General features: G+C 35.0%; 1 protein-coding gene across 6 annotated transcripts in view; it reads right to left on the minus strand.

Moving 5' to 3' along the window:
- The window catches only part of AFG2A (AFG2 AAA ATPase homolog A), a 333,130-nt gene that overhangs the window by 256,613 nt on the left and 59,496 nt on the right, over nt 1-17,021 (minus strand). For 5 of the 6 annotated variants that reach the window (XR_009352283.1, XR_009352284.1, XM_059168986.1 and 2 more), the window contains exon 11: nt 6,010-6,219. The exons of the other annotated variant lie outside the window; for it this stretch is intronic. Coding sequence is in view for 3 of the 5 variants with exons in the window: in XM_059168986.1 (XP_059024969.1) it covers nt 6,010-6,219 (210 nt within the window). In the remaining 2 variants the exon portion in view is untranslated. The remainder of the gene's footprint in view (nt 1-6,009; nt 6,220-17,021) is intronic. 6 annotated transcript variants of the gene reach the window in all.

Consider the following 17,021-nt stretch of genomic DNA (forward strand, 5'->3'; position numbering starts at 1 on the left):
AATTAAATGTCTGACTAAATTATGAGTTGACAGATAGCGAGGAGCCCATCTAAGGCATCTTTGTTTACCATGCACAGAAACAGAGAATATATAACATAAAGAAGGAGCTTAATAATCTGAGTTACATAACTGTTGCAATTATAAAACATTTACAAATAGTTTTCAAAGCATTATAGACATGAAACTTTAATATTTCTTTAATTAAATTTAATTCAAGAGATTTAAAAGAAGGAAAAAATGACTAATCTCTCAGCTGGATTCCATGAATAAAAAGTTAAATGAATCCAACAATAAAATTTTCTTTCTATTATTAAGTAAACTTCTTAGACGTCTGAAGGCATTCTCTTTTTAAATCTAAGTCTTCTAAGACTCCAAATGTTGAAAGTTCTGTTATTATAGTTCATATTATTATCATTTTTTGCTTTTAGCCAAATGTTATATAATATTTTCATGTCAAGGAATCTTTTTTACATAGCACTTTTATTGACTGATACAAGCCCAACTCAAAAAAATGTTAACATTAAGTTATAACATATGATGTTTCAACTTTAACATGTCAGCTTATATAGTGCACAAATAATGCCAAAGGTAAATAAATCCAATCTAACTTCTACATAATGGCACATCATTCTATTTGTCCTAATAATCAATTACCATTAGTTATTCCCTAATAGCCATTCAAACAGTGATAAAACTAAGTATATATATTTAATAATGATACTAGTAACTGCCAATTTAAGCATATGGGGCACATAAGACAACACTATTTGGAGAAGTCAAGGGAATTATTAAAGTTTAAAAAAAAAAAAAAAAAAAAGCTTGAAAGGAAATTAAATAGAAACTCAAAAGGTTTCAGACTCTAGATGAGCCCAAATGGCAATAAACCTATAGAAGGAGAATAATGAGTTAGGGTCCACAAAAGGCATGAATCTGGACATAGTTCCTGGCGAGACTAAATTAGAAGCTATATCCTAGGTGAAAGAAAAAATAACCAAAACACTAAAAGAAAGTATTCTTTATAATGATAGGGTCTGGGGCCAGAACCAACACACTCCTTTATAGGCTTCAACTGAGAACTGCAGTGAAATAGGCAAGCTCAGGGAAGCCCTAAACCCAGATTCCTCAGCCAATTTCTGCTCAGGGTTTTCTTTTCCCAGGAACTTTCCATTATCACCATGAACAGCAGGATGATGAATAGGAAAGAAGGTCTCCCCCAAAGCCCTCACCCATGGAATTGGCAATCTCCCCCATGGCTTTTCTCCTTCCATACATTCCACTCTTCCCATACAGTGTAATACAGAGCTATGCGCCAGGTTTTTTAACTTCAGTTACATTCATTAAATGTCTGTACTATGTCTGGATCCATGATACTGACCTTAAAACTCTTTTATTTAATTAACAGACCTCTTCTGGTAAAGCTTAAGATTTCCAGAAGAATTAAGATAGTACTGAGTTCCTATACCACCTCGCAACCCCCACTGCACACTTAGTTTCCCCAATTATTAACATCATATATTGGTATGGTACATTTGTTATAATCAACTAATAATAATGTATCAATACTGACTCATGAAAATCCATAGTTTATTCAGATTAGTTTTTATCTAATATCCTTTTTCTGTTCTAGGATTCATCCAGAGAACCGCTGTAACATTATATTTAGCTGTCATGTCTCCTTGGGCTCCTCTTTACCCTGAGTTTCTCAGACTTTCCTTCTTTTTGATGGCCTTGGCAGTTTCAGGAGTATGGTCAGATATTTTATAGAATGTCTTCAATTTGGTTTTGCCTGAAGCTTTTCTCATGGTCAGACACAGATTATAAGTCTTATAGAGGAAGACCCCCAAAATAAAGTGTCATTCTTGTTCTATCATACAAAGGTATACACCATCAACATGACTAATCACTGAATATGTTAACCTTGACCACCTGGCTGAGGTAATGTGTGCCAGTTTCTACACTGTCAAGTAAGAAACTCTTCCCCAATTCCCTTTCATATTGAACTCTTTGACAGGAAGTCCTAACTGTACGCAGCCTGCACTTAAAGAATTGAGTAGTTACGCCTTTCAAAACTTTTTCAGTTACTTCTTAATATACTAATCCTCTCAAAGAGCTTATACAGATTAAAAAAAAACAAACAAACAAAACAAAAAACCGAGACCAAGAAAACTTATTTAAGGCTACAGAGCTAAAAGTCCAAGGGTTAAGAATCAAACCAAAGCTATCTGAATCCTGGTTTAGTACTCTTTTCATTGTAACACAATTTCAAGATCATAAATTATACAGTAATAGGTAAATTTCAAGCTCCACCTTATTCAACCACTATTCTCCTTCCATATACTTGCATCTTATTCATCAGGTTCCTGTTTCTTTGGCAGCGATCACTCTTTCTTATTAATTTCACCAACTCCTACCCCAAAGCCATGTTATTTTTCTCAGTTTTCTTTGTCCTACAGAAACGAATTTTTTTTTTTAAACTGTCCCAGAAACATCTTTCCACTTCTCTGAACCTGTCCTATAGAAACTGCCTAAACTACTTTCTCCAGTATCATGGTGTAATTAGTGAAACAAAGGACTGGGCATTAAATTAAAGAAGGGGGGAGGGGAATAAAAGACTGTATAATGCAGTGGTTCACAGCTTAGACTCTACACTCAGAAAGTCCTGAGACCAAATTTCAGTTTCATCTCCACAACTCCAACCTTGGAAAAGTTATTTCACTATTAAACATTATTATCCTCATTTGCAATCCTAGAAACTAAACTTAAAGCATTAAGTATATAAAGAGGTGTCTCTATACAGTTTTCCACACAGTATCTGCAAAATGGAAACTCTATGATTTATAGACTACCCCACAAAATTTTAAAACAAAAGCTTAAAGATAAACTTGGAACTTACCAAATTCAAATTATTTTGTACCTTTAATAATAGAACAGTAGGAGATCTAGATGAATAAAGAACAGTAAGTACTTAGAGTCGTGCATACTTTGAATAAAACAGTTTCCTGAAAATGGGATGTATTTTATAGAATTCCTCCTTGAGACAAGTAACAGAAGAAAATTTCCCCCCAAAAGTCAAGCATACCCTAAGCTCATTACATTCTAGTACTCACCAATAACAGCTACTAAAGGACTTGCTCAAAATCCTTATCAAATGCCTAACCACCCTTCTTCCAGAATCAGTTAACAGTTCTTCACAAGGTAAAGCAGCCCAACTACCCAAGGGTAATTAATCTGTTGCAGCACTCCAGACAAAAGCAAGAGAAGCAGAAAGGAAATTTCAACTGGAAAATATTTTGACATAATTGACACAGATGACAAACTAAACATAAGCATATGTCAAGTGCTACAGTCTACACAAAAACACATATAGGTGCCAAAAGATATTAAGAGTCCACATAAGCCAAGGTGAAGTCTAAACTCTAAGTATACATCTTTTAATCACTGTTTAGGAAAGATGCAGAGGGGAAGCCAAATGGTTCTTTCATAAACTCAGAGAAAGAAATGTTTCAAATCTTTAAATTCTTTATTTTGGGAATTAAAGATAATTACAACTGTAAAAAATGTTAGGGAATTTTTTCTTTCAATACATGTAAGATACTTGTATTTTCCAATAGGCTAGAAAAATGCACTATCTACATTTCTCCGGTCATTTTCAAAATCTGTCAGACTTGTGATTTCAAAAGCTCAAACTTAACACTTAAATCCCTGGGAAAAGAAACACATATGTTACAACCAAAAACCAACTTTTCTTCATAGAAAACAACAACAACAACACAAAAGTAGGAAAAATATATTATAAATTCCCAACTTCTTTCACTTCATTTCTGCATACATAAGCTACATGACATAGCTACTTTAAACCCTTCTCACAAGCAATGATGAGACAAGATGAAAAGACTGATAAAATGCAGAGAAAAACAAATTTTTTCATGTTCCCAACTTTTTCTTTTGGAGATTTTTAAACATGTAGGAAAATTTAAAAAATAGTAGAATGAACGTTCATTGTTTATTAAATATAATCTCCAGCCAGATTAAAATACTGAATAACACTGCCAAACTATATTAAAATGTATATTGAATAAAAATCCACCTTAAATAAAAACTAGTAAGTAGGATACTAAGCAAGTATGAACTCAATTGAATAAAAAAATTTCTTAACATCACTTATCCTTGTGTGTGTATGAGCTAAAAGAAAAATGAACATGAGTTTAGTGAAAAAGCTCAAATAAGTTAACACAAGCATGGCTATTTTACATGAACAGTGTGCAAGATAAACCTTTCAAAAAATCTTTGTACATTTTCTCACAGTGAAAAAAGTAAAACTGCCTAAAGTTCTGAAGTGTTTCATACTCAAAAACAGTGATAAATGTATTTCTAAGTAATCCTAAAATATGCCAGAAAGTAGTCCTGGTAACATATGGAACAGTTATCTTAGATTACATAAGAATGAGATATTAGTTCGTAGGAAATACATGTGCTCTTCTTTGAGATTCCAGTGTAAATAACTGTCAGTGCAGACCTCATCAAATAAGTTTCAGATATCCAGCAGACAGAAAAAAAAAAAAAAAAAAATCAAGGGTTACAAATATACTACTGTGGAATACGCAACAAGGTAGGCACAGAAAAGTGGGAGATGACAGTAAAATGAGTAGGAAGTTCCAGTAAAATAGCTATGTCCATTACCATGACATAAGAGAACAGGGACCAAAGAGAAATCAAGATGCCTCTGAAATTTCAAAATCACTCATTACCCCAACATTTAAAGCTGCAAACTTTAAAACTGTGGTTGTGATTCAGTTTAAGTGATCATAGTGAAAATGGTCTCTGACCCTATCTTCAGTATTTAATATATTTCACAAGATAATAACAAATATGTAAACACTAGTGATTGTGAAGATACTGATTCTTAAAAAGCCTAAACATATCTAAACATTATTACAAAAAAAAAATTTAAGTAAAAAGTTGACTCTACACTGAAATAAATTTTATGCTTTCAATTTCCAAGGACTTCATTCAGTGTTCTAAGATTGAAAACATATTTTATTATGAAAAAAATTCCTTGATACTATCAAAACAGAGCCTTTTAACATGTGCTTTTTCTGAAATGAATTTGATATTTAACAGAATGAAGTCATATATTTGTGATAAAGTCCATTCCACTAATGGATTTAAGGATTTATATATATATATTTAGTAACTGGGTAGATGATCATATTGCATAAAAATTAATTAGAAATTAATATCTGGCCCTGGGGTGCCCGGATGGCTCAGTTGGTTAAGCATCCAACCTGATTTCAGCTCAGGTCATGATCTCAGGGTCTTAGGATGGACCATGTTGGGCTCCACACTCAGTGGGGGAGTCTGCTTGAGGATTCTCTCTCCCTCTGCCCCTCCACCTGTCCACATGCTGCTCTCTCTCTCTCTCTCTCTAAAATAAATAAATAAACCTTAAAAAAAAAAAAAATTGGCCCTAAAGTAAAAAAAACTACATGTCAAGTAAGATGATCTACCCCAAGTAATAGGGTAGGGCAATGAACAAATAACATATGTGTGTGTTTCAGAATATAAAACTTGTACAGATATTCCTTGACTAGAAACATGTTTTAAGGAATTTAGTTTTACCACATAAATTATTTAATTTCTTTGAAAACTTTATATAAATATTAAATCTACCTCATATTTATAATTAAGTCTTAACTGAGCAAAAGAGATTATTAGCACAATTAAAAACAGGAACTAAACAAGACTGGTTCCTATTATACATGGATATAAGAAATACTGAGAATCACAAAACTAAATAAAGTAGTCTTCTATAGTCCAACATTTTTGCTGATTACAAGCACTAGTTTATTTAGAGCTCATCCCCCTATATTATATTGCCATCAACCTCAAAGAAAAAAAATCAGCTACTCCTTAAGATGCCTAAAATGTTTTTCTAAGGGTAAGAATCAGATAATTGGTGTTAGTGGGGTTGGAATGAGAAAGTGGCAATTAAAAAATTTAACACCTTACCTTTATAGCTAGGAAATTCAGGCCACTCTCATTGGCCAAAGCTTTTGCAATCATTGTTTTAGAGCAGCCAGGTGGTCCATACAGAAGAACACCTTTAGGTGGCTGAATACCCATTCGAATAAAAGACTCTGGGTGTTTCAAGGGCCACTCCACAGCCTGTTTCAATTTCAGTTTGATATTTTCCAGTCCTCCTATATCTGACCATGATACCTGTAAAACAGAGCATTATCTAAATGTAAGTTTTGCCAGGAGAAATAGAGAGGGAAAAAAAATCAATAAAAAGTGCAAGAGGGGTACTAGAACCATTTAATAATTTAGAAGATCCTTAAAAAGTTCTATCAAGAAGTAAATTACAGTACATGAAATGTGAGCTATATATTACAGAAATACTAAAGAAAAAAGTTTCTGCTTGTATCAATAACTGTTTAAATGACTGAACAAACTGTTAAGTCTATCTTCTATTCTAGATGGCTTAAAAAATTAAGTTACATCTGTCTGAAAACGGCCTGAATTAGTGATCCAAGGTCGCAGCTACATATATCTTTTGGGCAAATTTATTTGCATTATGTACTACTTCCAAAAATATTTCTGTAGATCCTTAAGGAACATACGATTTTTTCCGTCTTTGACATATTCAAGAAGTATCCTCAAAATTTTGTTCCTTTTTCTCAACAAAGAAACACCTACCAAAATAAGACAACTCTTTACATGCTGTTTACTTAGTAAATATCCATTAAGAACTACATATCAGATAACATATATAGGAATAGAAAAATAAGACATGAGTACAAGCTTTACAGAACTTAACAAACTTACCAGTAATGTGTACATAAATAATCACAGTACAATGGAAAGGATGCTAAGCACAGTAACAAAGACACAGAAAAAGCTTTTGGGAGTTCCCAGGAAGAAAAGATTACTTCCAGCTGGAAGGCAAATCTGAAAGTCAACTTTTAAAGCATGGATGAGATCTGGAAATGTGAAAACAGGGCAATGGTCGGGTAGAGGCCAGAAAATTACAAAAGGCTCAGAGGAAAGTATGAAGGAGTAAGAGAAAAAAGATATGAGGGAGAAAAATTTAAAAAGTAAAGTTGAAACTATGTAGTGGAAGACCCTGAAGACTAGATGCTGGAGTTCAAGAACCTCTCTCTTCAACCTCTTGAAGATTTTTAATCTGGAAAGTGATATGGTCTGATCTGTGCTTTAGGAAGACTTCTCTGACAAGATTGCTTTAGAGAGAAGAGAGAATGCAGGGATATCAAGTAAGGACCTATCACAAACATTATTCAAAAAAAAAAAAAAACAAACTGAAATGAGGGTAACCACATGCAGAGTGAAGACACACCAGAGTGATACTACAAGCCCACAGCATGAGGGTTTTGAGGTTAGAGTAAGAAAGAGGGAGAATTTCAAGCTGAAGATTTCAAGATGAGTTGATAGAATATGAATAAAAAATAACTTTAAGGGGGAAATATAGATGATAGATCTTTATCTCTGGATATAAAGAGTTTAAACACAGACAAGGATATTCAAGAGACAAAAAGGGAGCAGTTGGAATGTAAGCATCATAAATGGAGCTCTGGAAAGAAGACAGAACTGGAATTTCAATTTCAGAGATCTGCATAAAAACTGCCACCAGGAGGGGAGAGATGTGGGTGAGGGGCAGATTGCTGGGCACCACCTATATTCCAGAGGCCAGGAGTAAAAAAAGAGAAAGAAAAGTTCAGAAAAATAAACAATTCATAAACCCAAAAAAGAGAAAGGTTTTGTTAATAGAAAAGGTTTTTTTGTTGTTATTGTTTTTAAAGAACTTGTGAGTTTTAGAGAGGGGATACTTCGCTGTTGTTTTCGTTTTTTGTCCACAGAACCAAAGAATGCTATATTGCCAACCACAATCCTGGGATCAGATTTAGTTATTCTTTCCTAAATTGCTTAGAATTTATTTTTAAAAAGTAAGATTACTGGATTAAGAGGCATGAACATTTTTAGGTCTCTTGATGCATGATGTCAGTTTGCTATCCCAACTGCTTTATCTATTTTAGTAGCATGAATGATACGTGTATAAGTTTCCTTTAGTATCATCAGCCTTGGGTTTTATTTTGCCTTTTTCCCCCCTGATTTCTGATTTCACCAACTAATAAAGCTAAAATCAAACTTGAGATCAATCCACATAAGCTTATGGCCCTAAAAATACAGAATCAACAAGACTGTTTACATAACTGTTACTGTTAAAACCAGGCCTGCCTAAAAATGTAGTGAATTGTCACACTAACTCAAAATGTAGTGAGTTGTAGTGAGGGGTAGTTGCTGCTTCTGCTTTCTGGTGTCTCTGATTTTTATTTTTCTTTTTAAACTAAATTTTGAAAAATTTCAACATACACAGAAATTGAAAAATCAATACCACATGTGAATATACACTTTTTGCCAAAATTTGCCAATTTTTAATATTTGCCACATATGCTTTAGTGCATGCTCTCGCTTTCTCTCTACACACACACATTTTATCAATTTTTAAATTTGCCACTGAATCTTTTTAAAGTAGGATGGGAACGCCTGGGTGGCTCAGTTGATTAAGCATCTGCCTCTGGCTCAGGTCATGATCCCAGGGTTCTGGGATCAAGCCCTGCATTAGGCTCCCTACTCAGCAGGGTATCTGCTTCTCCCTCTTCCTCTGTTCCACCCCATTGCTCATTCTCTCTCTCAAATAAATAAAAAAAATCTTAAAAAAAAAAAAAAGTAGGATGCAGATATCAAGACACTTATGAATAGTACAGCGTACTCTCAAAGAAATAAACATTCTGGGGTGGGGGTGTGCCTGGGTGGCTCAAAGCCTCTGCCTTCGGCTCAGGTCATGATCCCAGGGTCCTCGAATCAAGCCCCACATTGGGCTCTCTGCTCAGCAGGGAGCCTGCTTCCCCTCCCCACCATGCCTGCCTCTCTGCCTACTTGTGATCTCTGTCTGTCAAATAAATAAATTTTAAAAATCTTAAAAAAAAAGAAAGAAACATTCTGGTAAAAGAGTGTTAAGGAGGATAGTCAACAACTATCAAAAACTAAATAGAGGGGCGCCTGGGTGGCTCAGTGGGTTAAGCCGCTGCCTTCAGCTCAGGTCATGATCTCAGGGTCCTGGGATGAAGTCCCCCATCGGGCTCTTTGCTCAACAGGGAGCCTGCTTCTCTCTCTCTCTCTCTCTCTCTCTCTCTGCCTGCCTCTCTGTCTACTTATAATCTCTCTCTCTGTCAGATAAATAAATAAAATATTAAAAAAAGAAAAAAACTAAATAGATCAGTAAGTACACAGTATTTAAGAAACAGTGGTCAATAGATACAGCAACAAGGTTACTGAATTGAGTGGTTTAATCAGATCAGTTTTTGTTTTTATGCCTTTTAGCAGTGGAATATACATACACACAAACCGCAAACACACAGGAGCACATACAGACAGTATATACATGTTATGTATAATGTATAAAAGCTATATTTATAATAACTACCAGAAATGTAAAAGTAAAGGAACACTCCTTAAACTTGTGAAAATTAAAATAATAATCTTGCATGATGCCCATTCAACTGTTACTATGCAATTATTATACCTCTACAATGAGAACAGCACAATGTCAATGTGCTCCATTAGGAGCAGACTTTCCATGTCTTGGAGCATGTTTGAGCTTTACTTTTTTTTTTTTTTTTAAAGAGAGGGGGAGAAAAAAAGAGAGAGAGAAAATGGGTAAGGGGAGAGAGAGAATCTTAAGCAGGCTCCACACCTGGCGTGTAAGCCCAAGTCAGGGCTTGATCTCACAACCTTGAGATAATGACCTGAGTCAAAATCAAGGGTCAGATGCTTAACCAACTGAGCCACCCAGGTGCCAAGTTTTATTTTAAGTAATGTAGCCTTATAGCAGAACACTTACTCAAGCTAATTTATTTTTTTATTTTTTTTTTAAAGATTTTATTTATTTATTTGACAGAGAGAAATCACAAGTAGATGGAGAGGCAGGCAGAGAGAGAGAGAGAGGGAAGCAGGCTCTCCGCTGAGCAGAGAGCCCGATGCGGGACTCGATCCCAGGACTCTGAGATCATGACCTGAGCCGAAGGCAGCGGCTTTACCCACTGAGCCACCCAGGCGCCCACTCAAGCTAATTTAAATAAGTACACATACACAGATAAAATTTTCTTAAAGGTTAATCCAGAATTACTTTCCTAATCAATGACATTTTATAAAAAATTCAATTATATGCCTATAAATGCCTAGGGAGTATTTTTTCTCAGGTTTTTATGAAACTAAACCCAGCAAAACTTCATTACAATAAAATTTGGTTTTCAATACATTTGTGTGTGTTTAGTTTTAAATCAATCTTTTAAATAAAGAGCCTTGAAAAAATAGTTTTTAAAATGACTTAATATCAGATATTAAGTACTTCCATGAACACACATGGAAATCACCAATATAAACACAAAGAAATCCATGTGCTAAAAGATGATCTCTGTAGTTAATAAGGATCAGGGAGTACGAGCAAACATAGTCACCTAAACCAGAGTTGGAGGGGGCTTATCCACCAAGTTAAATTAGGATGCTTTTAATAGGAAAACTGAGTGTTCATTGGCATGGAAGATGCCAAAACACAGATGCCACTGTATGGACCTAGTAGTCTGTGCGGAGGAGTTGGCCCACTGCTCTGAAAGCTGCAGCAAAAGAGAAGTGAAACACCTTGTACCCTATCTCTCTGCTGAGAGAGAGCTCTTGTTTCATCAGTTGTTCTTCCTCTATTACTGTTTTGATTGTATTTTTCATATATTCTTTCCTTAGCCTACAAATATTCCCTGTTTCTCCCTATCCTGCAAAACCTTACTTTGATATTGTATCTATCTAATGTTTTATCGTCATTTATCTCACCACTAAACTTTTTGAAAGATAGTTAATACTCCTCTATTCCTACTGTATTTATATCTCCCACTTTATACTTTAGTTTAAAGTATTTATCTTGCCAAGAGATAGGAAAGGAGTATAAAAGAATAAGATAGGGGCACCTGAGTGGCTTGGTTGGTGAAGCGTCTGCCTTTAGCTGGGGTCATGATCTTAGGGTCCTGGGATTGAGCCCTGCATCAGGCTCCCTGCTCAGCAGAGAGCCTACTTCTCCCTCTGCCCCTCCCCCCTGCTCATGCACATTCTCTCTCAAATAAATAAATAAAATCTTTAACAAAAAAGAAAAAGGATAAAGATAAAACGTTTAAGACTGGTAGGAATCCAGGGAGTTGAGGGAGTTACACCAGAAGGTCTGTAGCCTCTCAGGAAAACATGAGGCGATGTCATGTGAAGAAATATCAATTAATCTAACAAATACTGACTAAATGCCTATTTCATAATATGCTGGATGCTGGAGACAAAATAGTTCTTGGTCCTACTGAGCTTCTGACCTGACGGAATGCTCCCTTAAAGGGATGTAATTCCATAATTAGGCAATTCCTATATGGCATGGTACATGCTATAGTCACAGAATTTAAATGCATGGTCAAAAAAAAATCTTTTCAAAGGTGACATACAAGGAGGGATCTGATAGCACTAGTCAGCTGAAAACAACAACAGGTGCCATGGGAGAAAAGAGAGTCAAAAAGGCATCATAGATTAGAAGAACTAAAAGTAATTCAGTATGACTAGAATTTAGGGAGCCAGGAAAGGACCGAAAGGAGTAGAAACAAAGAAAGTTAGTTCGCAACAGAGGAAGCTGTCTGACCTTGAAAACTCATAAGGCATCAAGAAGTTAGGACCTTATTTTGAGAGATATAAAGAACAAGTTAATCAGGGAAATGACACAATCAAATTTCTGGAAGATGACTGTGGCTACAAGACAGAGTAGGGATTAGAACTTGGAGGGGATTTCTACAGTACTTCAGATAAGAGATGGTAATTATCTGCACTAAAGTAACAGCAGTGGAGCTATACAGAAAAAAAAAATATTAAAGCTTTATTAAACCATAGTAAACTATATTAAATAAGGCAAGCCAATGAGTTTTAAAAATTAATTAGATCTGAAGAAGGGGTGATGAAAAAGAACATGGAATCAAGGGTAATAGCCATGATTCAGACTTAGGCAAGTAAGTAATTGAAAATTACATTAAAAGAGAGGTGCCTGGGTGGCTTACTTGGTTAAGCAACTGCCTTTGGCTCAGGTCATGATCCTGGAGTCCCAGGATCAAGCCCCACATCAAGCTCCCTGCTCATAGGGGAGTCTGATTCTCCCTCTGACTTCTACCCTCTCATACTCTCTCTCTCATTCTTTCTCTCTCAAATAAATAAAAATCCTTAAAAAAAAAAAAAGTTATATTAAAAGAGAAAAGGCAACATGTTTGGAAATTAAGGAATAGTTTCCAATTATTATACTGTGGTTGTAATTTACAAGTGAAATAAATTCAATAAACCAAGAAACGTCTTCTATGTGCTGAACTTTTTTTAGGAACTGTAAGGGCACAAAGATGAATAGGAAAATGTCCTCAAAATTTTATTCTCTAGAAAAAGAAATAAGAAAAGCCATCCTAAAAGACACAGTCTTTGTCTAAAGATATAAAATAGCTCTCTTTACACAAAGTAATACAAAAACTACTGAAAAAAAAATACGAAATAGTTCTACATTTCTCAAACGTGAGATGGTGAGGATAGACATTTGGAAATTGTGCGTATATATAAGAGTTATGTCAAGGTGTTAGAATGTGAAAATGATAGGAAATGAGTGAAAAAGAAAGGCAATAAAAGAAATTCATCAAAAACCCACTACTGTGGTCAATCACATAGACAGCTCGCTACAACTAAGTCTAAAGCAGTTTCCTATTGTCCCTTGCCAACTGGCTGCAAGGTGAGCTGGGAGCAATGAAGCTGACCACCTTTCCATGCCACCATCAACCATTCAGAAAAACCAGTAAGTGTCTATCTCATACTCAGTCCCATACCAGGTACCAGTCTATAAAATCCTTGCTCGTAGGATTAAAACACAGTAAATAAAAGACCAAAAATAAATTCACTCTAATTACTGCATGGGGAATGAACTTAGTAGAGAAGGTAGGCGAGACTGGATATGGAAGATGCAGTTAGACGGTGGCTTGGAGCAGGATTACAGCAATGAGATGGCAAGGAGGGCCAATTTGGGCATGAGACTGTATTTTGTAGGCAGAACCAATAGGACTTACTGATTAGAATGTGAGGGAATGAGAGGGATCAGAGGTAACTCCTGAAAAAAAAAATTTGGCAATTCTTACCTCATATGATATATAGCCTATAAGAAATTACAAAGGACAATATAAAAATTATCTTTTTTCCAAACACCTAAAAATAGCCATTGTTAATGGTACCTTCTAGTCTTTCAAATGTGTATATGTTTTCACTGAGATCATAAGGTATTCACAATTTTATATATATTTTTTAAACTTCATATTTTTTTATATTATAGATCTTCCAGTTATTGTATGACGTTGGGTAATTTACTTGCTCTCTCTAAACTTTCTCATCTAGAATATGGGGATAATAAAATCTAAGCTTCAGTTTTGTTGTGAGAATTGAAGAGTATAGTTTATATATATATATATTTTAAAGATTTTATTTATTTATTTGACAGACAGAGATCACAAGTAGGCAGAGAGGCAGGCAGAGAGAGAGAGAGGGAAGCAGGCTCCCTGCTGAGCAGAGAGCCCGATGCAGGACTCGATCCCAGGACCCTGAGATCATGACCTGAGCCGAAGGCAGCGGCTTAACCCACTGAGCCACCCAGGCGCCGGAACAGTATAGTTTATATTAATTGCACTTTGCCTGGCACACAGTAACTAATAAATACTAGGTATTAGCTTATTTAAATGTCTGAAAGATGATTACAATGAACAGTTATATTTTGAAGGATTAGTTACAAAAGATAAAAGCCAATCAGGCAACTGAATTTGTAGTTTCATAAGCAATCCTGAACTACCATAACTTTTCTATTCTTTAGCTTTGCATCTAATCATTTACATTTCTTAAACTAAAGGTAAATAAGTTTTGCATTTTAATTTAGCACCTAAATGCTAAATAAATAAACAAATAAAGTATGAATAAATCTACAGCTAAGATATTAATTCAAAAATAAATATAAATCAGCTTAAAGAGTTTGCTATTGCACAGAAGAATCTTAAAGCATAGAAAGCCATGGAAAAAGTTAGTCTGTCGGAGAAGAATAAATACCAGCATGACATCAAAAAATCCTAAAACTAGAGCAGGAATTCAAAAACTAGCTGGTTCACTATTCCACCTTCAGACAGCTTTTCATCTTTCAACTCTCTCATCTTTCAACAAATACTATTTAATGCTTTTTAAAAAAAAATTTTTTTAAATTCTGTAACTCTCTTTTTAATAAGTTACACTATATCATAACTGCCAGAAAATTATTCCTACAATCTAACTTAAATCACTTCTGATAATAGCTGGGTCCTTTCTTTCTTACTTGGTCCTTATGAAAATAGTGAACAGCTGCTCACATGTGGCCTTATAAGTTTTTGAATTAATAAGAAAGTTAGAAGTAAAGGAACAGCTGTCAAACAAGTACAGACAGAGCAGCGAGATAAATTTCCCAAGGGAAATGCCCTCCACAAACCTCTTACAGTACTTTCTGGACAAGCATCCATCCAACAATACACAAACCAAAACCAAAACAAAACAACCCCTCAAAGTGCATACCCACAGAGGCCAAAAGGCTTGATCAGGTTTAAAAAACAAACAAACAAAAACAAGCAAACAAAAAAAACAACTTAGCAAGAAGTTCCACAAGGACAAAGTAAAAACTAATGAATTCAACTGCAGATATTAGGAGATACACTGTGAGAGGGGAATTCAGTAGCTCCTGAGGCACTGACACTGTCTTTACACATTTGTGAGTCAAGATGCGCATATCTGCTATATGCCAAGGTTTATACTGCCAGGTAAAAAAAAAATTCTTTTCAAAGTGTTATTTTTATAGAAAATATTGTGACAAAGAGTACTTTTCATTTTGTTCTTTCATGCTAACAAGTCCCAGCAGGAAGACAAGAAGCCAGGAGTTAGCAAGTGAGTTGGCACCTGTTCAAAATTCTCTGCGGGGTCACACGTTAACGTTCAACCAATTCAAATATTATTAAATATTTATTTTGTTTAGAAATCATAAACATCTCAAATTACTAAAGATACTAAGTAATGCAGAAAGAAGTAAGTTGAGAAAACCCAACCTCCAAGATCCAAAAGAAAGATCAATACACTTGCAGATGCTTCTTTAATGGAGGTAAAGCAAAATTAGGAAGCAGTTAAGTATTCAAACTGTGCTCTTAGATCTAAGTGAAAATAAGTGAAAGCCATTAGCTTTATAGAGTGAAAAGACAAAAAATATTTTCCCCCATGCTTTCAAAACACATTCTATGGAGGTACTTGGGGGGAAAAAAATAGTCAACTTTTCAATTGTACTATAGTGCTATAAACCACAGCCTCTTTCTCTCCACCCAATCCATAAAAATAAAAACTTCAGAAAAAAAAATACAACAGCAAGAAAGACAACTAAGTGAGGACTCCGAAAAGTAAAGTAGGTGAATTGCGAGGGGAAGTACAAATATAGAGAAGTGCTCTGCACAGGGTGGTAAGGGGTGCTGAGTATTCCAAGTATGTTTTCCTTCTCTTTTCTCTCTCCACTCAGTTTCTCCCCTCTCTTCCTGTTTCACACTTGGTTGAAAATACCTACCAATTTCAGAGGTAAGAGTACATGGAGCTTAAAAAAGTAGATGAGAAAGAATAAAACAAACTGCACTCCAAAACTTTGCCATTAATTGCAAGCTGCCACTAATCTGGGTGATTTTGTTGTTCTTTAATAAATCACATTATGGACCTCACTGGAACATATAAAGGCTATGGGAGACAGATGCTCCTATAATTACTAATTAATAAGGAAAACAAATTAAGGCAAAGAAGAAATAAACTAGTCAAGTAAAAAAATTATAGGTATCCTCCCAAATTATAGATATCATGGAAAATAACGATCAACTTAAAGGCAAGTGTTTTAAACAAATTTCAAACTGTTTAAATTTCATAATCAGTTGAATGGTTACATTAAAATCTAAGTTCAATTTCTAAAATATCATTACCTTACAATCAAACTTTAATTAGGTTTACTATGATCTGTTTTCAGAAAACTGGCTATTCATGAACCTTATAAATATAAGATCATATTATTATTTAAATAAGCCTCCCTTAGAAAACAAAACCATACAAATTAATTAAACTTAAAAATAGATAGGGGTGGGGCGCCTGGGTGGCTCGGTGGGTTAAGCCTCTGCCTTGGGCTCGGGTCATGGTCTCCGGGTCCTGGAATCGAGCCCCGCATTGGGCTCTCTGCTCAGCAGGGAGCCTGCTTCCCTTCCTCTCTCTCTCTGTCTGCCTCTCTGCCTACTTGTGATCTCTGTTAAATAAATAAATAAAATCTTAAAAAAAAAAAAAACAGTAGGGGTGGCTGGGTGACTCAGTTAAGTGACTCCTAATTTTAGCTCCAGTCACAATCTCAGGGTGGTGGGATCAATCCCTACTCCCAGGGTCTCCAGAGTTGGCAGGGAGTCTGCTTGGAGTTCTCTCTCTCCTCTCCCTCTGCCTCTCCCTGTTGTGAGCATGTTCTCTCACTTGCGCTATTTCTAAAATAAAGAAATAAATCTTAAAAAACAAAAAATAGTACTCATTTCCAAAATGAGCTTTTAAAACACAACCTACTTTTGCCACAAAAGCAAGTCCAGGAAAAATCTCATAAAAAATGGAAACTTTAAACAAGAAAAAAATAGCAGCAGTAACAACAACAAAAAAGAAAACTCACCATGAAAATGATATAAAGTCTCACCTAGAAAATTCTTCATATCTCATTAAAAATTTTATATTTTTTCTAATTTACCAAATTCCTTAAATAATCTAACTGTGAAGAGAAAAAATGCTTTGAATATTTAAGGAAATTGCTTAGAAAATTCCTGCCATTCTTACTCTGGCATAGCAGAACT

This window comes from Mustela lutreola, chromosome 1 (assembly GCF_030435805.1).
Source record: "Mustela lutreola isolate mMusLut2 chromosome 1, mMusLut2.pri, whole genome shotgun sequence".
NCBI classification, from domain to species: Eukaryota; Metazoa; Chordata; class Mammalia; order Carnivora; family Mustelidae; genus Mustela; species Mustela lutreola.